This window comes from Podarcis vaucheri, assembly GCF_965113315.1.
Source record: "Podarcis vaucheri genome assembly, chromosome: 11".
Classification (NCBI taxonomy): domain Eukaryota; kingdom Metazoa; phylum Chordata; class Lepidosauria; order Squamata; family Lacertidae; genus Podarcis; species Podarcis vaucheri.
Genome location: NC_138749.1, coordinates 22,909,172 through 22,931,515, shown reverse-complemented (window position 1 = coordinate 22,931,515; position 22,344 = coordinate 22,909,172). Strand labels below are relative to the sequence as shown.

The following is a 22,344-nucleotide window of genomic DNA, read 5'->3' as shown; positions in this document are numbered from 1 at the left end:
GCCCACAGTCCGTATGGGCGCCACTCGCACGCTGTCCGTATGGACTGTGCATGTGCGGCATTCTGTAGGGAGTCCATATGGGCTGCGCCGCCCCGGGTGCCGGAGAGGGTTCCTCCACCACTGTACATCCCCCAGTGAACTAAGGTTCAGATTTCATTTCTCCAGGTTTACTATGGCTCAGAGCGGTAAAAATGGGAAACCAATGGTTCCTGTGTTGTTGGACCTCAACTCTCATCCTACAACCTCTGGCCACAGTCAGTTCAGCCAATAGTCAGGGGTGATCAGCAACATGTCTGGAGGGATGCAGGTTCTCCAGTCCTGTGCTAGGCATTTTGCCAGAGGCCTGCAATCTCATGGCAATTTCTAATGATCTACTGGAATCCACTATGTGAATTCGTACCATCACACAGGGAATTTTTTTCCTTTGCTCTCTGCTACTGATCATCACCAGTGTGGCCCCAAATCACATAGTGATATGGCTGGCAGTAGTAAATTCACCATTTGAATATAAGGTTTAAAGCAGTGCTGCAAATAAGTCTTCAGAAGACCACTAGTGGCCAGTGTAGTGGTATGGAACTTAACTTGAGAGGGCAGAGCAGTGGGGTTGTAAACATTTTTTTGGGGGTGGCTCACTCAGGTGGGAGTGCTGGATTGCCTCCACCATAGCCCTGCCCAGTCCCCATCCAGGTTATCTGCAACGACACTGGTGTTTGGAGGGTGACTCCACCCTTCCACACCAGCCAATACTGCAAAAATTACTTAGTCCACAGATTATTTTACTAGTCCGCTACTGTTTGGTTCATCTGAAAGAAAAGCACCGCCACCAGTTTCCCAGCGTATAATTGCTTCCTTTCCCAATCATGTGACGCTTATTCCTACTCACCACATGTGATGAGGCAAGTAGCCATTTTGAAACGCTGTCAGCACCAACTCTTGGAGTTCATCCAGCACTAGATTGGGATATTGTTTTCACACCCAAAGAAAAGTACAAATTTGCTTCCATGATGGAACTCAAAGTAGCATATAAGGGATGTTAATGCTGTATTGTTTTTAATGCTCAATTGGGAGCCGCCCAGAGTGGCTGGGGAAACTCAGCCAGATGGGCGGGGTATAAATAATATATTATTTATTTATTTATTTATTTATTTATTTATTTATTTATTTACCTACCTACCTACCTACCTACCTACCTCGTGGTCTTCCATTCAGACACTGCCCAGGGCTATACATGCTTAGTTTTAAGTTGACAGGCCTTCAGACAATTCCTGGGGCTTGAAATAACAACCTGCATTTGCAAACTTGGTGCCCTCCAGCAGTTTTGGACTGCAACACCCATCCCTCCCAGCCAGCAAAGCTAATGGTGAGGGATGATGGGAATTGTAGTTCAACACCTGAAGGGTACCAAGTTTGGAAGCCAGCTCTGAAACTAACTCCCTCCACATTCAAAAAGCCTTGGTGGTGGTGGGGAAGAACCACATTAAGCAACCAATAACTGAAGCCAATGTATTATAGGGAAAAGAAATCCATTTTTTTATTTTTTTCACTCATAATTTATTTACAAATACACATTATAACTTTTATATACATTGCACATTTACATGGTAGAAAAGTACAAAACTATATATTTAAATGAATTTATATTTAACTCGCCATGTTTGAAAATATAAAATTGCCTCAGAAAAAAAAGTATTATGAAAAGCAAGAAACTTGAACTGATAAAGCTTTGATATAATATTCTGTGAACACTTTGAATGAGAAATGAAAAGGACTTTTAAAAATGGAACTGCAGGACTATCTTAAAGGAAACATCAAATAAAATGTTGATGCATGTGACAATGTATTTTTCCCCCAATAAAAAATTATGCTCTCATTACATTTAGCCATATAGCTATTAACGGCCTTCATAATCCGATCTTTGGGTTTGGATTCTCATAGTACAGTAGAAATGTCCAGTACACTGAGATCACCTCAATAACATGAATCAATCAGAAGAACATAACCAAGGGATAACCAAGGGGAAGAGGTTTCCTTAAAGACTGCCTCATTGCACCCCAAATCTATAGTTAAGTCAGTTTACAGCGCCTTTTGGTCAGTCAAGATTCCTTGTAAACAAATACCCGAGGGATTGTGGATGTCTGTACAGAACCGGCAAGGAAATGCAATAAATAAAAATGTAACAGGAAACTGACATGCAAAGTTTTGTTAAAGTGGAAAAGAGTTAACACTGGCAGAAACAAGGATATGAAGAGTTGTGACGGGGATGGGGGGGGATAAGCTCTAAGGAATGGATTTATAGTTTACAAGAAAAAAAGAAGAAGCTTTACTATACAGGCAAGAGACCTCACAATAAATAACACTGTTCATCCCATAACGATTAAATTTCTTCCAAAAAAAAAAAAAAAGGTGTACAGTCAATCGGACATTTTTTATGTATAAATTATAAAACATGACACAGTATAAATAAATGTCTACAAGATTCAACTATATGTATACTTTTTTCTTCCCCAAATAAATAAGCATACATTTATGTACAGTATGGACATTGTATTTCTTGCCCAATGGCTGTTCCAAAAGTGATGGAAGTTTTACCACTGATTGGAAGATAAGCTGTAGTCCTGGTCGTCGTCTTCGTCGTCTTCGTCAAGATCTTCATTAATGGCTAGATAGGAGAATACAGGGGAGCTGTTGTTTAAACACGGACAACAACAGCGCAGAAGCAGCTCAGAGCATGTTTTCAAAGCCCCCTGCATAGCCGTGATAGAGAGTTGCATTTTTACTCTTTTTTTGTTTTGTTTTTTTAAGCGTGGCTTGTAGTGAGATGCGCTTTGGCATCTGCTGTTACGCAATAAAGTTTTTGTGTGCATGTGTGTGTGTGTTACATAATCTATGAAGTCATAACTGCAGCAAGTTCTGAAGACTCAATGGCTCAGGTTTTATTGGCAGATTCCTGAAATTAGATAAAAAGTGCTCTTGTGTTCTAGGTTTTTTAAACTGCTTTTTATTTTTTTTTATTTTTGAGTCCTTCATTCAGAGGCAACTGCAAGGAGACAGCAGCCCACGTGGTTAAGTGTTAAGCTAGGGGGGTCGCGGGAGGGAGTGGGGAGGGAGGGTGCGATTAGATTGTAGCCAAGTGTTAATAAAGCAAACAGCAAAGCACACTGAAGCAAACGATATTAAGAGAGGGCAGGAAATCGCCCGAAAGATGCATTTAAAGGCAGCCCTCTGATGTTAAGCAGACCCTTTCCTACAATGAGAAAAGGCTCCCCAAAATGTCCGCTGTTGGCTATCTGTTATGCCTTACGAACCACAAGACGTCTGTATAATATATAAATCTTTCTGCATAAGATCTCTCTCATGTTCCCTTTCATGTTTAATAAGGGTGTCAGTCTTCCCTAAACTGGGGGCTGCTTTGCCTTCAGAAGATAACCGTTCCTGGGAAGGTTAAAAATCTCACTTACAGTTGCAAGATCCTGGGTGCTTTACTTCCAAAAGTACACCCAGTGAACACGCTGCCTCCTTCATAGCACATTCGCTTGGGTAAGTGGTGTTATCGCTGGCACAAACAGATTCATCCGATTTGCTTTCAGGACAGAGCTCGTCGCAGAGGGCACACCGGCCTCTGCCCACTTTTAAATCCCACAAACATTTCTTCCCGGTGCTGCATTGGATGTCTTCACAAGATTTGGCCTCTACAAGAGATTTTCATTTAAAAAAAAGAAAAAGAGGGAAGGGGGAAAGAGGTTGACGTTTGCTTGCTTGCTTGTTTTTTTTTTTTTTTTAAAAGAACAAAAGCAAAGTAACTGTGAATTTATATTCTGACAATTTCTGCAGGGTCACAAAGACGATTCCAAAAAACAACAACCCTGTGACTGCCCAACAGGAGGCAGTGAAGCTGGAGGTGTGGGAAGAAGCTAGGACTTAAAATTGAGTTTTACTTGTCTCCTGGTTTTCTGATGGAGGGTGGGGCCCTGGCTGAAAGTTTTAGCTAGAAGAGGGAGAGTTTCAGCTAAAGGCGCTGGAGGCTGTGAGTGCAATCTCAGAGAGGTTTCCTTATCCAACACTCTCAATCAGCAGAGGCTGATGCCCCTTAGGACTGGCAGGGAGGCCAACAGTAGATGCAACCAGAGTCAATGCAGGTAGAGCAAGAGACAATGAAAGGCAGGGCCAACTAATTCTGGTTTTCCTTCTCCCTACTGAATTCTGTAAGTGCAAGAGATGAAGGAGGAGGAGGAATCTGACTGCTAGAGCCACTCTCTGGACTGATTATTAGGAGGTGGGGGCTGACAGAGGACAGACTAAGACTGGTAAGGCAGAGCTCCCTTCATCCTAGCAGACTAGCCTCCAATGCTGCCTGCTCAGGTTAGGTAGAGAGACAGGGTCATGATGCTGGTGGCTGAGAGGCATAGCAGTGAGGTGATGGATGACAGAGCTGTGTGGGCTACCCAGCCTGCCCTGCATCCCATAAGCTATACTGCTATCCTCCTGTTTGGTGCAGAATCCTGTTCCTTCTCCTGTTCTGAAACAAGATTCATTTGCTAGCCTGATGTACTTTCTGAACATGGAAGGTTGAGGAGTGCCATCTGTTCCTTTGCTGGCCTTAGGATTGTTTTACTCTACTTGCCTTTGGGTTTAATGGCTCAAGCTGAAACCCTTGCCATGGCCAAATCCTATAAATCTGATTTATCGGCAACAGCCACCACAGAAAGTGCCAGCCCTTAAAATTGTGTTGTCTGGGGTGAAGGACAAGGTGGTGACACTCCTCTACTCCACACACAGAAACCAACTGTGCTGGTGGTTGAATTCTTACTTCCACACTAATGACGGGATAATACTCTTCACCACACCTAGAGAGGCCAGGAGAGGCTGTGTGGCAACACAAGGGAATGGCTGCAGAGCTCAGGAGGAACTTTGGGTGGCTGCTGCTTCTACCCACCAACATCTGCCGCCTGAGGCGTGTCCCTCACTTTGCCTAGTGGTAGGGCTGGCCCTGACTATAGGGATGCACTATGGGTGAGTGTCAGCTCTCTGTGTGGGCTGGATAACCAGGTGAATCAGAGTGATTCAGGAGTCTTTCCCTCCCATGCTGAAGTGCCACACCAAAAAGAAAGACAGGCCCGCCCACTCAGGATTATGGATGAAAATGTATCCCTTTTATGTCCCTCACAAAAAACAACAACACCCCACTTGGATCAATTTATCCACAATTTGACAGGCATAATCCACTCTGGAAGGACTACTGTGCCTACAAACTTCATCCACTCTGGCCAAAATAGGGGAAAGGTTTTAGCTAATGTTAGATTCCCCATTACAGTGAATGAAGAAACAGAGTTGTTTTAGACACAGTGCCTGGGAACTAGAAACACAACCCAAAGCAGAGAGAATTCAGAGTGACCTTGAAAGGAACCGGAGTTTTTAAAAGGCAGAGATTCAAGGTGAATTTTTAGGCCCATTCCCTATGAATAAAAGAAAATGCACATGACTGCCCTCAAAATGGCCCTAGGTTGCCTGATAAAGGGGGTGTTGGTGACACACATTTGCCACTGAGATCCGTAAGCATAAGCATACTCTCAAGGGAGCAAATCCCATGGAACCCAGGAGGACTTAGAAGTGGACTATGTGGCTCTTGTGTCATACTGATCTTCCAGGTCAGAGGTAGTGGCCTACTGCCAATGTAACAGCTTCCACATGAGCTGCTGAGCCAACTCTGGGCACAGGGACAGCTCCCAGTGCTGGCAGAATGTTATAAACTAGTAATTGCTGCTGGTCCCAAGACCTCTGTGCTCGATCTTTGAGGCCAAAGATCAGAATAGGATTTTTAAGGGAAAGGCATGTGAGGAGAGAGGGAGGGAGGGAGGGAGGGAGGGAGAAGCATCTTGCTTTCTAGGGCTCAATTAGTCCTCTATTTTTATAAACAGTGGCAGACCCAGCCACAATGGTCACACTGAATGACTAGCTCTGCATTCTCAGAAGGGTCAGATAATGTAGCAAACCACTTATGACACCAGAAGGAGTTGCAAAATCAGCTCGTGTTACAGCAAGGAGCCCAAACAAGATCAAAGTTTTGTCTCCCACTCTAGGTGTTAGGTTAGCACAGCAAAGCAAGGGGAGATTGCGTGATCAGAAACCTCTCTGTCTTGAACGGTTGCTGTACTCATTTTGCCTATGTTTGAATTTGCGTAGAAATGTCACAGGCTGTACATTTTGCAAGTCAAGGTCCTTTAGCTTCAATGTTTACAGCCAACTGAGGACAACATTTCATGCAATCAGGCTTGTGGTGCATGAACCAGGTCAAATTTATTTACCTTGAAGGATCCACTGCAGTCTTTATTGTTTTAGCATGGAGTATATAGTGTATGTGACTGTATAGGGCAGTGGTGAGGCAGGGCAGGGGGAGAGCTGCTGTTAAAAAAAGTTAAAAATCTAAGATCTTGGCCACATGCAAAGTGCTTTTTTAGACTGTAGCTGTTGCCTTTCTTTCTGTCCATAAATTCAGTACAAGATATATAATTTGCAGCTGATTATCAAATTAGTAAATTATATAGGGAATCACATCAGCCGTTGGCTTCAGTTGTACAACCTTCAGCTGAAACTTGTATTATCTTCTTTCTTGGATGCTATGGCTATTTTGCACGCTAACATGGCTGCACCGTTATTCCCCCACTCCTGTGGGAGATCTAGTTTCCCCCATGCTGTGTATAGCACTGTGGAAATTGCATTTCTCAATGGTCCAGGCATAAGAGAGGTGAATATGAAAGAAAGTCCCCTTGTTTTGTTCATCTCCTGTAGTTCCCCAGTTGACCTCCTGATTTGCTTGTGCAGTGTTTATATAGCTTCGTGTTAATTGTTCCTTCATCCCACAATTTCAGTGTACTTCCCTGTCACTTTCCTAACTGCAGAAAGTCTGTTGATTTTTTTTTAAGTGGGTTTGTTACACTAGGGCCACAGAGCACTTCAATCTTCTTTAATTGTGCTATGCTAAATGTCCAATATATGCTTTAATCCCTTGACCAAACATAAATGGAAGGATGTAAGGTTGCCATATTTCAAAAACTGAAAATCCAGACAAAAAGGTTGTTGAGCTTTTTTTGAGAAAAAAAAATATTTGCCAAAAAACCCCACACTTCTGATATGGACTGATATGGGTTTTCCCAGACATATTGACTGATTTCCAAAAATGCCACCTGGATGCCATTTTTGATGGACGTATTCCAGACATATGGCAGCCCTAGAAAGATGAGAATGCACGTGGGTAGTGGGGGGGGGGATGACTTGAAAGCTCACTGAAGCAGCTGAGGGGGGGGGGCAGAACCTGCCATGCTCTCAGTGGTATCATCAGGGAGACAACAGGCTCAGCTTATTTTTCTGAATTTGTTTTTTCCAAGCCTAGCACCATGCATGACCAGGGTTGGTAGCGATGGTTCCCTGTCACTAATTTTGACACTGGCAGGTATCACCAATTGGCTGATTTCCCCAGGTATGTTCAAATAGGGTTCTGCATTTTTCACTTGTAGACTTAAAATAGGAAGTTCTTTGCTTTTTATCATCCATTGTAAATGCTCACAAGTGATGCATTCTGGACTAAAATGTGCTTCTAATAGCACTTAGGAAAGCTGCCTGGGTGGCAGAGCAGGAGAGAGTCCTTTAATGTAAGGGAATGTAAGTACAAAGGAGCTATTGAGGTGTAGTGTCTATAGAGTGCCGGATTTAAATAAGTTAAACATACATTCAGAACCCTGCTCAGCTGTGATGCACACCGCTTGATCTTGGGGGAAAAGACACAGGATATGTTGCTCATCTAAAGTCTGACGCCCACAAATGGCAGATGAGGTGGTAAAACCTTGCCAGGACAATGCCTCTTGAGACTGTATATATGAGCTCAAATGGCTGAATGCAAAAAAGAGAGAGCTGCCTACAAAAATCCCTAGAAAACTAGAATGCCAGGAAAAAAGCTAAGCTAGAAGTTCTCTTTTTTATCTACTTTTCTACTACATTTATTTGTTTATTGTATGGAGAAGCATTTGATCATAGCTGCAATCTGAATTGGTACAGCACTGAGAGTTTAACTTACTATCCACTGTTTGTGAGAACGAGGTTAAAAAGCCCTTTCTCCAAAAGCCTGCCCTTTTTGGAGAAAGGGGAGAGCACAACTTTAACAAATGATCTGAACTCCCAAGTTTTCCCAATAGGACAGAGTTATAAAGCATCTCCAAGGTTAATGAGAAAGTTTCTGGAAGATGGAGAGGAGCATGTCTTCTGCGGAAACAGGCAAAAGCCGTCTCCTATCACATGCAACCCCACCCCCCTACAGTGGTACCTCGGGTTACAGACGCTTCAGGTTACAGACTCTGCTAACCCAGAAATAGTACCTTGGGTTAAGAACTTTGCTTCAGGATAAGAACAGAAATTGCCCGCTGGCGGCGCAGTGGCAGCGGGAGGCCCCATTAGCTAAAGTACCTCAGGTTAAGAACAGTTTCAGGTTAAGAATGGATCTCCAGAATGAATTAAGTTCTTAACCCGAGGTACCACTGTATCTTCAAATTCCATACTGGAATCAACAGGGAACTGGGTTTTGTAGAAAAATTATTGAGTTAACTAGGGCTAGAAGTATTAACTGCTTTTGACTGTATTTCTGCCAGTGACGAAAGTCTCAATTCTGGGGGGTACTCTTTGCAAAAAGGTTTGTTTCAGTTGCCCTCACTTATCCTGACCCTTAGCTGCCGTCTGTGATACAAATCTGACTGGTTTTGCAAAGTTGTAATGATATTTCATTACTTAATTCCTCAGTGGGTACGGTGATCTATGAGGAAGGTGCAAGAAGTTGCAGCAAGTGGGGAAATGGCAGAGATTTGGCAGCCAGGTAAATGGAATTAGAAAAATTGATTTTCTGTAGAAATTTCCATGCCACTGAAATGGCTAGTCTTGACCAAAAAGTAGAGAAAAACTGGCGCGCCCCTTGCACAACACATTCTATTCCTCGTCTTCCACACCAAAACCACAGCAGAAGAAAATGCTAAAAGTTCCAAAATTACTTAAAAACCAAGTAGGAATGTATTCCTGGAATCCAGAAATCCAGGTTTTAGTTCAAGAAATCTTTCTATTTAATTCAGCTGACAATTACTGAGGACAAATCTTTGGCCCACCTCCCATTGGAACCCCAAATACATGAGGATACCAGATCTTTGAAGATGTTTTCAGACCACATGGCTTCAGTGTTGAAGTCAACTGGATTCCAATAGAAACAACTGCCTGAACAACAATTCATGGGGAATATTATTTTACATGGACCAAAAATAGCTATTCTCCCTTAAAAAATTTAGATCTCTCATAGGAGTGGGGAAATAACAGTTTGTAGTGAAGCCATGTAGCGTGCATAGCCATAGCATCAGACAAAGAAGGGATGAGAAAAACCTTTTTTCAGCCTTGGCATACTGAGTGATAGGATGGAAGGGAGAACTGAAGGTCTTATTGGACTCAGGTTAAAATCTGAACCGGAGAAGAAATTTGGGGCTCATAATACCAGCCTCATATTGTAGTTACCCAAATTTGCATTTTTGGGCTCACAATACTAATCTCCTATTGGAGTTATCCAAATCTGCATTTTTCAAGTCTGGAATTATGAATTTCAGCACCAGCCCAATTCCTGAGTCTCTCCCCTTGCTGTCACTTAAACTGCCATCTGCTCCTCTTCCGTTGCAAAGAAATTGTATTAGAATGATTATGGTTGCCAGATGAAGGAGAAATTTTAGGGGATTATTATTACCTGATAGTTTAATTGATTAACAGGGCAACACTATAGATGTCTACTTGTCACCACCACATCCAAATACTAGTTGGATCAGCTCATGGATCGTGGGGGCAGGGGACCTCGGGGGATGCACAGGGCTTTGGATCCAGTGGCTCTAAACCAGGTGGCTCCCCATAATGGAAAGCCCTATTTTAGGGCTTCGTGAGCTTTTGCGCCCACTTGGGCATAGCACAGACCCTCCAAGTTTCCCTATTTCCCAAGGACAGCCCTGAATTAGAGAAGCTATCCCAGTTTTCTGATTTGATCCCAGAATGTCCCCTAGGATGTCCCTATTTTCATTGGAGAAATGTTGGAGGTTATGGAGTTATCTGACCCTCGAGCTGTTTGAAGGCAGTCCTGTACAGTCGTATCTTGTTTTGCGACTGGGATCCATTCTGGAGCCTCGACCACTAGCCAAAAAGGACGCAGGGCAAAGCACCGTGTCTGCGCATGAGCGCTTCCGGGTTTGCCACGGACGTTTGCCGGAATGGGCGCTAGATGAGGCGGACGTTCGCAGAGGTATAAGGAAGGGTTTTTTAAAATGTTTAATGTTTTATTGTGTTTTTATATATGCTGGGAGCTGCCTAGAGTGGCTGAGGCAACCCAGTAAGATGTGTGGGGCATAAATAGAAATATATATATATATATATATATATATATATATATATATATATATATATATATTTCTATTTATGCCCCACACATCTTACTGGGTTGCCTCAGCCACTCTAGGCAGCTCCCAGCATATATAAAAACACAATATATATATATATATCATTATGGAATGGGACCTCCCTAATTTCATTGGAGAAATGTTGGGGGGTATGATAGCATGGGACCTCTGCCACAGTGGAGCCATCCCATACTAGTGGTACAGAGGCCAGCATGGAGGAATCCATGCAGCTTCCTAACATATCACGTCATTGACATGGAGTGTATGTATTAGGGTTGTCCCATCAATCTATATACATTTTCCCATGAGAGGAAAACAGCCACAGCAGTTCTTAAGAGGGAAGCATGCTGAAATTTGCTTTAACTGATGTACACATGCATTGAAGCAGGCAGAATTTTGTAAGAGGCATTTCCTTTTCACATAGGAGAGAATGTGTCTTGCAAGATGATACTTTCTATCTGCAGTGTTAATAGCTATGGCTATTAAAAATAATTTTCAAGTTGACCTCAGGGCACCTTTTTATGTCAATATAATTGTTTAAAATAGATTCATCTTAGTAATTTAGCAACTAAATCAGGTGTGGGGAACTTGGGGTTCCAACATTGTTGGACTCCAACTCTCATCAGCCCCAGCCTGCACAGCCAACATTTAACAATGATGGAATATTTAGTCAGCAGGTTCCTCACCCTGATCTAAACCTTGCCATCTTAATTGTAACAGAAATGTAGTTTGAGGGCAAGCAAATGTGGTTTGAAATAAGATCGCTGTCACAGAATCATCAGGTTGCCTTGATCAAGTCTCTATCTCACACCCTCTTTCTCTCACAGCCTTTAGTTCTTTAACTTTAAAATGTAAATCATACCTCACAGAATCATTGTGGGGGCCAGTGTGTGTAAAGTAAATGAATATATATTTGCCTTGCTGGCTTATGCCACCTATTTCTGAGGGGCACAGATACCCCGAAAGCAGCCTCTCTCCACTCTGGAGGGTTCCTCTGGCTCACAGGCTGCCCAAATCCAGGTGTCTCGTCCAGCCAATATTGAATAGACACTCTCTGACACTGGCTGTTGTATGGCGCTCATTGCCCTTCTTGTTAAGGTGACTGATGGAAGCTCTCTGGCTCCCAATAGGGTAGCCTCACAGCCATTTGCCTCTCCACACATTGGTAAACTTCCCCGTGAGACAAGAGGAAGCAGAATGAGGATTACAATAACAGTACAGTGGTACCTCGGGTTAAAAACTTAATTCGTTCTGGAGGTCCGTTCTTAACCTGAAACTGTTCTCAACCTGAGGTACCACTTTAGCGAATGGGGCCTCCCGCTGCCACCGCACAATTTCTGTTCTCATCCTGAAGCAAAGTTTTTAACCTGAGGTACTATTTCTGGGTTAGCGGAGTCTGAAATCTGAAGTGTCTGTAACCCGAGGTACCACAGTAAATGGTAATATTTAAAGTTTATAGAGCACCTTTTGAATGTTCAAAGTCCTACGTTCCTGCAGTGTGATTCTATAAAACAGTATGTTCCTCACTGTTCAGTAGATACAGTTGGCCCTCATTCATCTGAGGTGAACTCAGAAAACCTACCAAGATAACTGGTGAAGAGTCCACACAGAAGAGGTTCTGTGGGCAGGAAGGAGGGGTGTGTGTCCTCAGATGGGGGAAAATCTATTTAAAATGACTTGAAGAGGAGAACTGGTCAGGGTAAAGGTTAAACACAGGATCATGGGAAGCTGTCTTATGCCAAGTATTGTCTACACTGACAGGCAGCCGTTCTCCAGGAATCGAAACTGGGTTTTCTCCCAGCCCCGCCTGGAGATGGCAGGGACTCAATCTTCTGCATGCAGAACAGATGCTCTAGCACTGAGTCAAGGTCCTTCCACAAACACTCCTTCCACAAACACTCCTTCCACAAACACTCCTTCCACAAACACTCCTGCCAGTTGCCTCCTGTGGCTGCCTCTCCACTAGACACCGAGCAGGGAGCCCTGTGTTTCCCTCACAATATCTGGTTCCTCCCAGATCCCAAGTTGGATGTTGTAGCCTCCTTCATTCAGGCCTCTCGGGTTTCCCCCACCCCAAGGCATGGTACTTACTGATACATTTTCCTTCGTAGGCTAGACCGATGGATCTTCCGAGCAGGCAGGTCGCTTTCCTCAGATGACAAGCGCTTGCATATGTGATCCCGTCGTTCCCACAGAGATACTGTTCAGGGGAGGTGGGCTCTGGGCAAATCCGATTGCATGTCACACAGTTGGCGTTATTGTTTTGATCGACCACACAGGTGGAGCTGCCAGGGCACAAAACATCCCTACAGGTCTCTGAAAGAATAGACAGGGGGAACGGCCTGTCAGCAACAACAGGAACCACCTTCACCACCAAGCAGCCTAGAGTAACATGTGGCACCAACAACAACCACTGAGAAGTTGCTTAGTAGCTTTTTACGTTAAATGGAAATGTACACAGTGAAGAGATGGCCACTCTGTCTCAGTGGTGGGGAGTCTCTGGCCCATCTCTGGCTAATTAGGCCTATTTCCCCCCAAACCATTCTGGCCCACCTGCTCCACCCCTACAAATATATCTGTCTGTCCCACACATCAGGGCTTGTAAAGTGTGAGCAGGCAAAAACAAGCCAGACTGCTTAGTCCTCATCCAGTGGTCTCCCACTTCCAGTTTTTGAAGTCGCATATGCATGGTGTTTGTTGCAATCCAGGTGAATCCTCTAGTTTCTTGAGGTAACCTGCTGTTTTTCTCAAACCGGCTTACAACAATAATAGTAATTTGTTATTTATACCCCACTCATCCAACTGGGATATAAAATTCTGTTACAGGACTGCCTTCAAATGTATTTAGCAGGTTGTGTAGTTGTTTATCTCCTTGACATCTGACGGGAGGGTGCCACTGCTGAGAAGGCCCTCTGCCTGGTTCCCTGTAACTTCACTTCTCGCAGTGAGGGAACTGCCAGAAGGCCCTCAGGGCGGGACCTCAGTGTCCAGGCTGAACAGTAGGGTGGAGGTACACAGAGCCAAAGCAGTTTAGGGCTTTAAACATCAGCACCAACATTTTGAATTGTGCAAGGAAACATACTGGGAGCCAATGTAGATATTTCAGGACCGGAGCTATATAGTCCCGGCAGCTGCTCCCAGTTCCCCGTCTGGCGGCCACATTCTGGATGAGTTATGAGTTTCTGAGTCACCTTCAAAGATAGCCCCATGTAGAGCTTCAATATGACTAGCCGCATTTACTTCATACTTAAGAAGGATGTGTATGTGTGAGACAGCCACCACACATGAGGCAGATGACAGCTGCAAGAGCAGGAATTCCAGGTGGAGAGGGTTGCAAAGCCATGCGCATCCAGGCGAAGACACATCTGCCTCCTGTCTGGTGTGAACAACACTATGCAAATATGAATTGAAACACAGCGGGGGGTGGGGCAGGGAATGAACTTGCTGTGTTTTAAGTCTCCCTTATCTGTGGCGGCAAAGGGGACATAAGGATCCGGCCCATTGGCCTGATCCAGTTCCCTATCCCTGCTTGGTTTACTAGCCACAACATGGATAGCGCTGCTGTTTTCAAAACTTGGTGTCGCATCATCTGCATCCCAGTGCGCCTTGTGGTGAACCCTTGCCAAGCCAAGGGGGCACAAAACAACAACAACAACAACAACAACAACAACAATTTATATGGGTCCCTATTGAGAAGCGCTATAAAAAAGCAACTGTATCAAAAGGAATTATTGTGAAAATAAGAAATATTTAGGCAGGGAGGGGTGCGCGTCAAATTTTGTTCCAACCCAGGGTGCCATATTACCAACATCCACCCCTGTTATCTGGATGAGTGTGACACTGTGAATGTTCTCTTGTGGAAAAAGTAACAGCTCCCAGCACATGAAAAGAACTAGGGCATCAAGGAGCAGGAGCAGCTTTAACTATTCTCCAGGGTGATTCTTGCTTTCTAATTATGTTTTAATTGTACATATGTTAATTATTTTTTTTGGTTGGGGGGAGGGTAATTTTCAAGTGGCATTCCCCACCTATAGCCTGAAGAGGAACACTTGAGCCAACCGCCTGAGGACTCTACCACCTCATTCCGCTACACATGGGTAGGACAGGCTTCTCAGCACCCTTAACAAACTACAGTTCCCAGGGTTCTTTCCCCTTTTTTAGAGGGGAAGCCATGTGCTTTAAATGTATGGCGTGTACACAGTCCTTCTTGGGGGAACTTGAGTTAGAATCCACAAAGCACTTTTCTGCCCTGGTATCTCCTGCATTATATACCATGATAAGTAGTATACCGGGAGAACCAGCAACTTCTGATTTTCCAGACAGACCTTCTCCCCCACCAGCATTGCGACCCAGAGAACAGATTTGTTGCCAACTTACTTTTGCATCTGCCCTGGTACTGGACTTCAAGTTCAGGCTGCTCTTTGCACCTGGCTTTCAGAAGGGCACACTCATTCTTGTAGGTTTTCCCATCCAAGCCGCACACTGGGCCCTTCCATGTGATATTAGAGCAATCCGGAGCACAGACACACCGAGGTTTGTTCTTCTTGTTCATTTTGCATTTCTTCCCAGGCCCACAGTCCACATTCTCACAGGTTTCTATAGAGGAAACGGGAAAGGGAGCAGGGCAGTGTTGGGGGAGGGTGGAAGAAAAACCCAGAGACATTGCTTTAATTGAACACCCAGAGTCCTCACCACAGCTTCACAAACAACCACAGGCTGACCCAGAATATAAGGAAGGTTATCCCCTCTCCCCTTCGCCGTAGCAAAAAGGCCATAAAATAAAAGCAGAGGCTCTTCCCGTTTGCTGAGCCGGATGCTTTCAACGTGACGCACAAGTCCGTATCCACTCCACTCCTTCCCAAATGCCCCTTATTCTGGTGCTATAGGCACAAAATAATGTCTGTGCACTCCCCAGTTATTAACCTGCAATATAGCAAGCATTGGGCAGTAGTAACAGACATTAGAGCCAGTGGTGTAGCGTGGGGGTGCAGGGGGGCCGGCCGCACCAGGCACAACATCTGGGGGGGGCGCGCTCGCACTTGCAGCTCTCTGCCCCTACTAAAATCCACGGGTTAGGGGGCGCAAATTACTTGCCTTGCCCCAGGTGCTGACAACCCACACTACGCCACTGATTAGAGCCCCCCTCCATTGAAAGGGTGGGCCATGCTATCCTTTTAATCGTCTGATGGCATGCCCAAGGGGCTAATCTCCAAGGAGAAACTGCATGCGCAGGACAAGTGAGATGCATGTCAGAGATTGCTTCTTTGAGGAAATCGGCCTCAGCTCCTCCCTTTCTCCAGTCCGTTAGAATCATAGAATTGTAAAGGATCATCTGCTCCAAGCCCCTTCAATGCAATCTTTTGCCCAACATGGGGCTCAAACCCTGAGATTAGGAGTCTCATGCTCTACTGACTGTGCTATGCAGTATCTTCTCTGCTCATCCAGCACTCCTGACCTGTTGGGTTTTGTCCTCTACCCTCTTTCATTGCGGAGGTTGTTTAAGTTACAGACAGCCCAAGGTTGCACGTGCCTCTCTGAAAAGCCCTGGCTGTGACCCATTTCTTTTTAAAATTATTATTATTCTAGAATAATCCTGCCCAAGATACTTGGGTAAGTGAGTTGCTGCTACACCTTAAAAGGTAAATGGACCCCTGACCATTAGGTCCAGTCGTGGCCAGCTCTGGGGTTGCTGCGCTCATCTCGCTTTATTGGCCGAGGGAGCCAGTGTACAGCCTCCGGGTCATGTGGTCAGCATGACTAAGCCGCTTCTGGCGAACCAGAGCAGCGCACGGAAACGCTGCTTACCTTCCCGCTGGAGTGGTACCTATTTATCTACTTGCACTTTGACGTGCTTTCGAACTGCTAGGTTGGCAGGAGCAGGGGCAGAGCAACGGGAGCTCACCCCGTCCTGGGTATTCGAACCACCGACCTTCTGATCGGCAAGTCCTAGGCTCTCTGGTTTAACCCACAGCGCCACCCACGTCCCGGCTACACCTTAGTTCTTTACAAAACAGCCTTCGCAATCCTGGCACCCTCCTTATGTTTTGGACTACAACTCCCATCTGCCCCGGCCAGTGCAGGAAAACACCTAGAAGGTACCAGGTGAGCAAAAGTTGCTATGGAGCTTTGCACACTATTGCCACTAAAAGAAAGTTCATAGTGGTTGCCACCTTCCTCTTTCATGCTCACTCACACACCATGTTCCCCCATGTAACCAGAGCTCAACTTGAGTCTTCATCAGAGCATGATTTGGACTCCAGTGGTCAGTAAGAGGAGCAGGGGTGTTGTTGTTCCTGGCAGGGCCCCCGTGGCCATAATAGCTGTGTGGCAAAAAGCTGCTCCCAGCATGAAGATGAATTGGCTGGGAAAGGGTGGCCTGCCAAACTTCTGCTTGTTGTGCAGCTGTTAGAGGCACAGGGGGCAAGCCTACCTGCAGACTCTGGTATGAAGAGCGCATGCAGAATTTATTTCTGCATAACTCTAGCTGCCCCTTAACACATCTAGAATTAGCTGGAGGCAGTCTTAGAGCACCAGGAACTCTCCTTCAAAAATAAAATAAAATAGCGATGTCTATTATAAGGAGAAGCTGTTTATTTTCTTGTAGAGAAGGAGACACTGGATGGTAGACTGTCTAGAGACACCAACCTGAGATCTGGAAGCCCTCGCTGTTACTGTAGGGCTTTCGTTAGTCAACAAACGGCAAGGCAAATGTACTCTGTACCAGCTCAGGTAAAGTTAAAGGGACCTCTGACCATTAGGTCCAGTTGCGGCCGACTCTGGGGTTGCGGCGCTCATCTCTCTTTATTGGCTGAGGGAGCTGGCGTACAGCTTCCAGGTCATGTGGCCAGCATGACTAAGCCGCTTCTGGTGAACCAGAGCAGCACACGGAAACACCATTTACCTTCCCAATGGAGAGGTACCTATTTATCTACTTGCATTTTGACGTGCTTTTGAACTGCTAGGTTGGCAGGAGCAGGGACCGAGCAATGGGAGCTCACCCCGTTGCGGGGATTCAAACTGCCGACCTTCTGATCGGCAAGTCCTAGGCTCTGTGGTTTAACCCACAGCGCCACCTGCGCCCCTTACCAGCTCAGGGGCACTTTAATCTCTTCTGCCTTGCTACATGTATCACATGGTTAGTTAGTTATTCAGCATATAATCCGCCCTTCACCAGATGATCTCAGGGCGGAATAGGATTGAGCCCACGGCACTGAAAACAGATTCCTGGGCTCTGAGCCTTGGCACAAATTACGAAGCCCTAGGCTGCGGTGGGTGGGGTGAGATGTCTCCTCCTTCCTAGGAAGGGGCGGCAACTCAGTTTTAGAGCTTTCTATGCAGAAGAACGCAAGCCCAACCTCTGACTGCTTCAGGGATAAGAAGGGTTCTCAGGTTGCAGGACTGGGGGAAATGTTCTGCCTGTGTGACCTTGGAGAGAGAAGCGCTGCTGGTCAGAGCAAACACTACTGTTCAGTGTGGACCAATGGTGTCTGACTCAGCACTGGGCAACTTAAGAGATTCATTCACATGTTACACAGGACACAGGTACAAAGCTGTCACACAACTCATTGAATGCAACATGTGAACACCCCTGGGGAAGAAATGCAGTCCTTTCCTATTTTTATTTTTAAGAGGCCCCCACCTTTGCATGGGATACAGTTCGGGGCACCCCCGCTGAAAATCATCCACTTGAAAAGCACGTGATCGCTGACGTCCTCCTCGGTCCAAGAAGTGGTAAGCCTGCCGGTTTTACAGCACTCCTCCTTGCTGAGACCATTTTTGTAGAGGACCTGGCAGCGGCCGTTCCTGGCTTGCCGGAGCCAGCAATTCCCAGCTGCATTCAGAAAGAGAGAGGGAGAGAGAGAGAGAGAGAGAGAGAGAGAGAGAGAGAGAGAGAGAGAGAGACCCAGCCATATCAATGTCAGTTACCAGTGACCCAGACACAACACGTGCGGCTTTCATTGACTTTTACTAGACTGTTTACTTTTTATTTGTCCGGTTTCATAACCTGAAGCTTCTCCTCAGGACCAAATGGAAGCGCTATTCCAATAACCTGATCAAGCCAATTTGACGTCTTACTTTTCCATATGGAGAAAGCGCTGTAGCTTTGGAGGGGAGTGTGGCGTGTAGGGTAGGGTGGGGGCCCGAAAAGACTTAATTGCACGTGGCAGGGGTGCGAAATAGATCTCAGGAATTATTATTTTTTAAAAAAGGAAGGAGAAGATCATAAGAAAAAAAATGACGCTTATTATTTCCCCCTCATTTGTCCATCCCACACTCCACCCCCTTGCTTAATTCATACATAAAAGTTGGCGCACACACACACACAACCGACGGGGAAATTTCACTACAGTCTTTCCCGTTCCTCCACCCAAAGCATAGGATTTGGCAACGGTGGTAGCAGCGATGATAAAACCGTAGTCTTTCGAAATCATCAAACTTTGCTGATTTCATCAATAGAAGAAATAGATGGCTTGTAGTAGATGAGTGAGTGACTGAAGTGTGCACGCGTACTGCTAAGCGCAGGAGGAGGGAAGCGGAGAAGAATCGGATTAAGCTACACAAGTTTACACGGGTTTACTAGAGAAAAACAATTGGGGGAACATACGCGCGCACAAACACACGGTTACCCACAACAACAACCTTGCGCCTGGTCTGCTGCTGCTGCTTCTGGATCCGAACCAAGAACACTGATTAGACCTGTCGCTCCATTCTCTGAGATTGAAGAATTTGGGGGAGGGGGGGCGTCCCTCGTGAACCACCAATGTGACTCCTCCAAACACTCAGTGGCAATCGATTCTGCTTCTTTATCCATATGGGAATTTTGCCAGAGCAAAGAATTCAGAAGGAAATCACACACACACACACACACACACACACACACACGACTAACGTGGTCTCCCAAGCACCAAATCTATCCGCCTCAAAACTTCAAAAGAGTAATGGTAATAATAATTATCGTATTTTAGCTGCTGTCAGTCTAAGGTCGCAATATCGCACCAAGGGAGGCATAATCATTAACAAAGGAAACAGAAATAAATGCCCCAAGTCTAAACTGTAGAAGTATCCTAATAACCCCTCAGTCCACATCTAATCAATAATGGAGTGGAGATGGGGCGAAACGCTTTTAGTCGTAAATACGTGGTTACATTGTGGGTTGGGTTTTTTTTTAATCACCCTGAGATATCCTTTGCCAAAGTTCACAGAATGGCATAAAACTAGAGGAAAGCAGGGGCACATAAAACAATTATCCAAACTTGAAAAAACTATTTTCCTCTAGGAGTGTGAGCTATAATAATGAGTTCCTTTCGGAGTCCATATTCCCATCCTCGTCGCGCCAAGATGATTTTAGCAAATTAAACAGCAACCTTACCAAAAAGCTGCAACAACAAAAACAAAACTGCACAGCCTCCCCCTCCCTCCATCCCTCCCTCTCTCTCAGGCGCGCGCGGGAGCACACACAGATTCACACATGTTCCAAACCAGACCTCCGTGGTGGTCGAACTCAGAAAAGTTCTGAGCTGGTGCAGCGGCTCATTTAAGCTGCAGCGCGTTAGGGATGCAAGATAAAAGCCATTGAGAAAAGGGGCTAGAGGTAATGATGATGAAGGCAATCAAGATTTTAATGATGATTGCGCCTAGCTTCCCTGCCCGATGCACCCGGCCAGACGCGGATCGCTCTGTCACCTCTGCGCCATTTGTGCCAAGGGGCCCGCGCAGAGCGATCCTAAGCACGTTTCCACCCAAAAAAGTAAGTCCAAGTGCGAGTTGAACGGACTTGTTTATTTATGTCCGAGACGGCAGCCGTAGACATGCAAAATCCCAGACATGTCTGCTCAGAGGCATGCCCCGTTGAGTTCCACAGTCAGCTCATCTGACGGGAGAGTCTCTGGAGAAAAGCGTGGGGGAAGAAGGCAGAAAGGGTAGACAGACAGACTCTCTCTAGGCAGACGGATGACAGAATAGGCACATCTGCACATTAAAAAGGCGTAAAAGCGCATCTTACCCTGTGCTGTTTGATCTTCCATGAAGTGGCAGAAAAACAGCAGGAGAAAAACCATGCCCGGGAAGATTCTCTGATTTAACATCCTTAGTTATTTCCCTCCAGCGGAAAGAGAAGACGCAACCTCTCAAGTAGCAGGAGGAAGACGAGGGAAACGAAAGAGCACGCCAGACAGACAAGCCTGCTTATTGAATGAACGTCAGGCTCTGAATGCAGCCTCTCTTTAAATCTATGGGGTCTTAGCTCTACGGTGGGCGGTCTCCTAATGTGTGTGTGCGCGCGCGAGTGTCTGTGTGTGTTCGGAGGTGGGGGGGAAGAGTGTTGGAGATTTTTAAAAGTTGAGTGCGAATCAGTGTGAAACCCTTTCCAATGATCCGACCTCCCCCCCCTTTTTTTAGGTGCGCGCGCGCGCGCGGGCACACACAGACACGCGCGCCCATCTAGTCTTTACTGGCCGTTAGAGCGACCCTACCTACCCAAAGGGACTCGCCTCACCTTTCTTGCGGTCTGCGGTAGCAGGAAGGAAGGAGCGTTCGTTGTTGTGGTGGTTTGTGTGCGTGTGTCTGAAGCCAAAAACAACAGTTTCTAGTAACCTTAAAATAAAAAAGGGGGAAAGCTTATAAGAGCACCCCCTGACTCCACTAATAAACCAGGGCGCAGGGAAAAGAAGGGGGAGAGAGGCGCGTTTAGGCAGGAGACGCTACTTCTTAGGGAGTCTGTTTCGAAAGCCCATTTCGCTGGTTTGCAGCGCCTGCTTTTCCCACCCGAGTTCCCTAGCCCCTTCCCAACCCAACCTGGCCGGGGGCGGGGGGATGATATGCGAGTTGCAAAACAGCGATTGCGTTTGGAACGGAAGAGAATTGTGTCTGCAGAGATACATGCTTGCAAGGAGGTGCAGCTGAGCTAGACGGCGACTGAGCAGTCACGAAGTTTTCCTCCCGAGAGGAAAAAGACGAAGCCTTGGCGTTGTCCTCGTTGTCTGTCTCTCCTGCGCCCCTCTCCCTGGAAGTGTTTGGACGGGGGGGGGGGGAGAGTGTTGCACGGTCTCCGCACCCCTCCCGCCGTCTCCCCACCACCAGCCCCGCGCCCCCAGATGTTGTGGCTACTCATAAATCTCTAACCCTCACACCTCCAAACAGTAGTTAAGTGTCTGGCGCGCACATATTTCGCCCTCTCTGGGACTCGTCAAAAACAAATCAAAGTTTAATGCCCGGTTCAATACCCAAGTGTGAGTCTTTTCACTTGGGGGCGTCTGGAGTATTTGGAGTTGCAATGGAAGGTGGTGGCGGCGGTGGAGAGGAAGAAGGAGAAGAAGGAGAAGGAGAAGGGACTGGCGATGGGGAGGCGACGTAGGCGGTCCCTCTTCCCGAAGAATAAAATAAGAAGCCATCCTCCTCTACGACGGGGGAGGCGGAGAGACGGGACGGACGCGATTGCAACAGGCCTAATGAACTTTTGCAGCGTTGCTAGTCTATTAAGCGCTGTCTGGCATTCTTCTCGGCTTCTTTCAAGAAGAGTTGGCGGACTCATTTATAATAACATTTTTTGGCACCGCTGAATGAAACTGAGTAGGCGATATTTCCTTTTATACCAAACGATTACTTAACGGGAAAAAAATGGGGAGTGTTGATTCAAAAATCCGCCTCTTTAAAAACAACAATAAAACCCCCCCCACCTCCTCCGAGCCTCGTCCAGTGCCCGGCCCTTACCAACAGGGCAACAGACAGCAAAAAATGCAGGCAAACATTCTTGCTTCCTGCCAAGTCACTGGGATTTGTACCGAAGTCCGGCCGATCCTTCTTCAGACTCCCCCCCCCTTTATCCCCCCGTCTGCCCCTTCTTCCCCCCTCCATCCCCAAGTCTCTCTCTCTCTGCCCCCCCACCAAC

The 22,344-nt window shown here is 46.1% G+C and overlaps 1 protein-coding gene across 2 annotated transcripts; it reads right to left on the bottom strand.

Annotated features, from left to right (window-relative positions):
- Positions 1 to 1,849: 1,849 nt before the first annotated feature.
- On the bottom strand, positions 1,850 to 20,703 carry FST (follistatin). 2 transcript variants are annotated; one of them, XM_082242182.1, is made up of 6 exons: positions 20,461 to 20,700; positions 18,097 to 18,288; positions 14,835 to 15,053; positions 12,549 to 12,773; positions 3,459 to 3,689; positions 1,850 to 2,659 (listed from the first exon to the last, which is right to left on the bottom strand). In XM_082242182.1, exons 1-6 carry the CDS (start codon positions 20,540 to 20,542, stop codon positions 2,586 to 2,588), a joined length of 1,023 nt encoding a protein of 340 aa, XP_082098308.1. In that variant the 5' UTR covers positions 20,543 to 20,700; the 3' UTR covers positions 1,850 to 2,585. The 2 variants fall into 2 exon arrangements, with proteins under 2 accessions (XP_082098308.1, XP_082098309.1); XM_082242183.1 differs by lacking the exon at positions 1,850 to 2,659 and adding an exon at positions 2,666 to 2,947 and having other exon boundaries at positions 20,461 to 20,703.
- Between the last annotated feature and the right edge of the window lie 1,641 nt (positions 20,704 to 22,344).

Coding starts and splice junctions, on each gene's coding strand:
- FST (XM_082242182.1), bottom strand. CDS start 20,542: ATGTTAAATCAGAGAATCTTCCCGGGCATGGTTTTTCTCCTGCTGTTT. Junction 15,054..18,096: donor GAACTGTATCCCATGCAAAG/GTGGGGGCCTCT, acceptor TTTCCTCTATAG/AAACCTGTGAGAATGTGGAC. Junction 3,690..12,548: donor CTACGAAGGAAAATGTATCA/GTAAGTACCATG, acceptor AATCTCTTGTAG/AGGCCAAATCTTGTGAAGAC.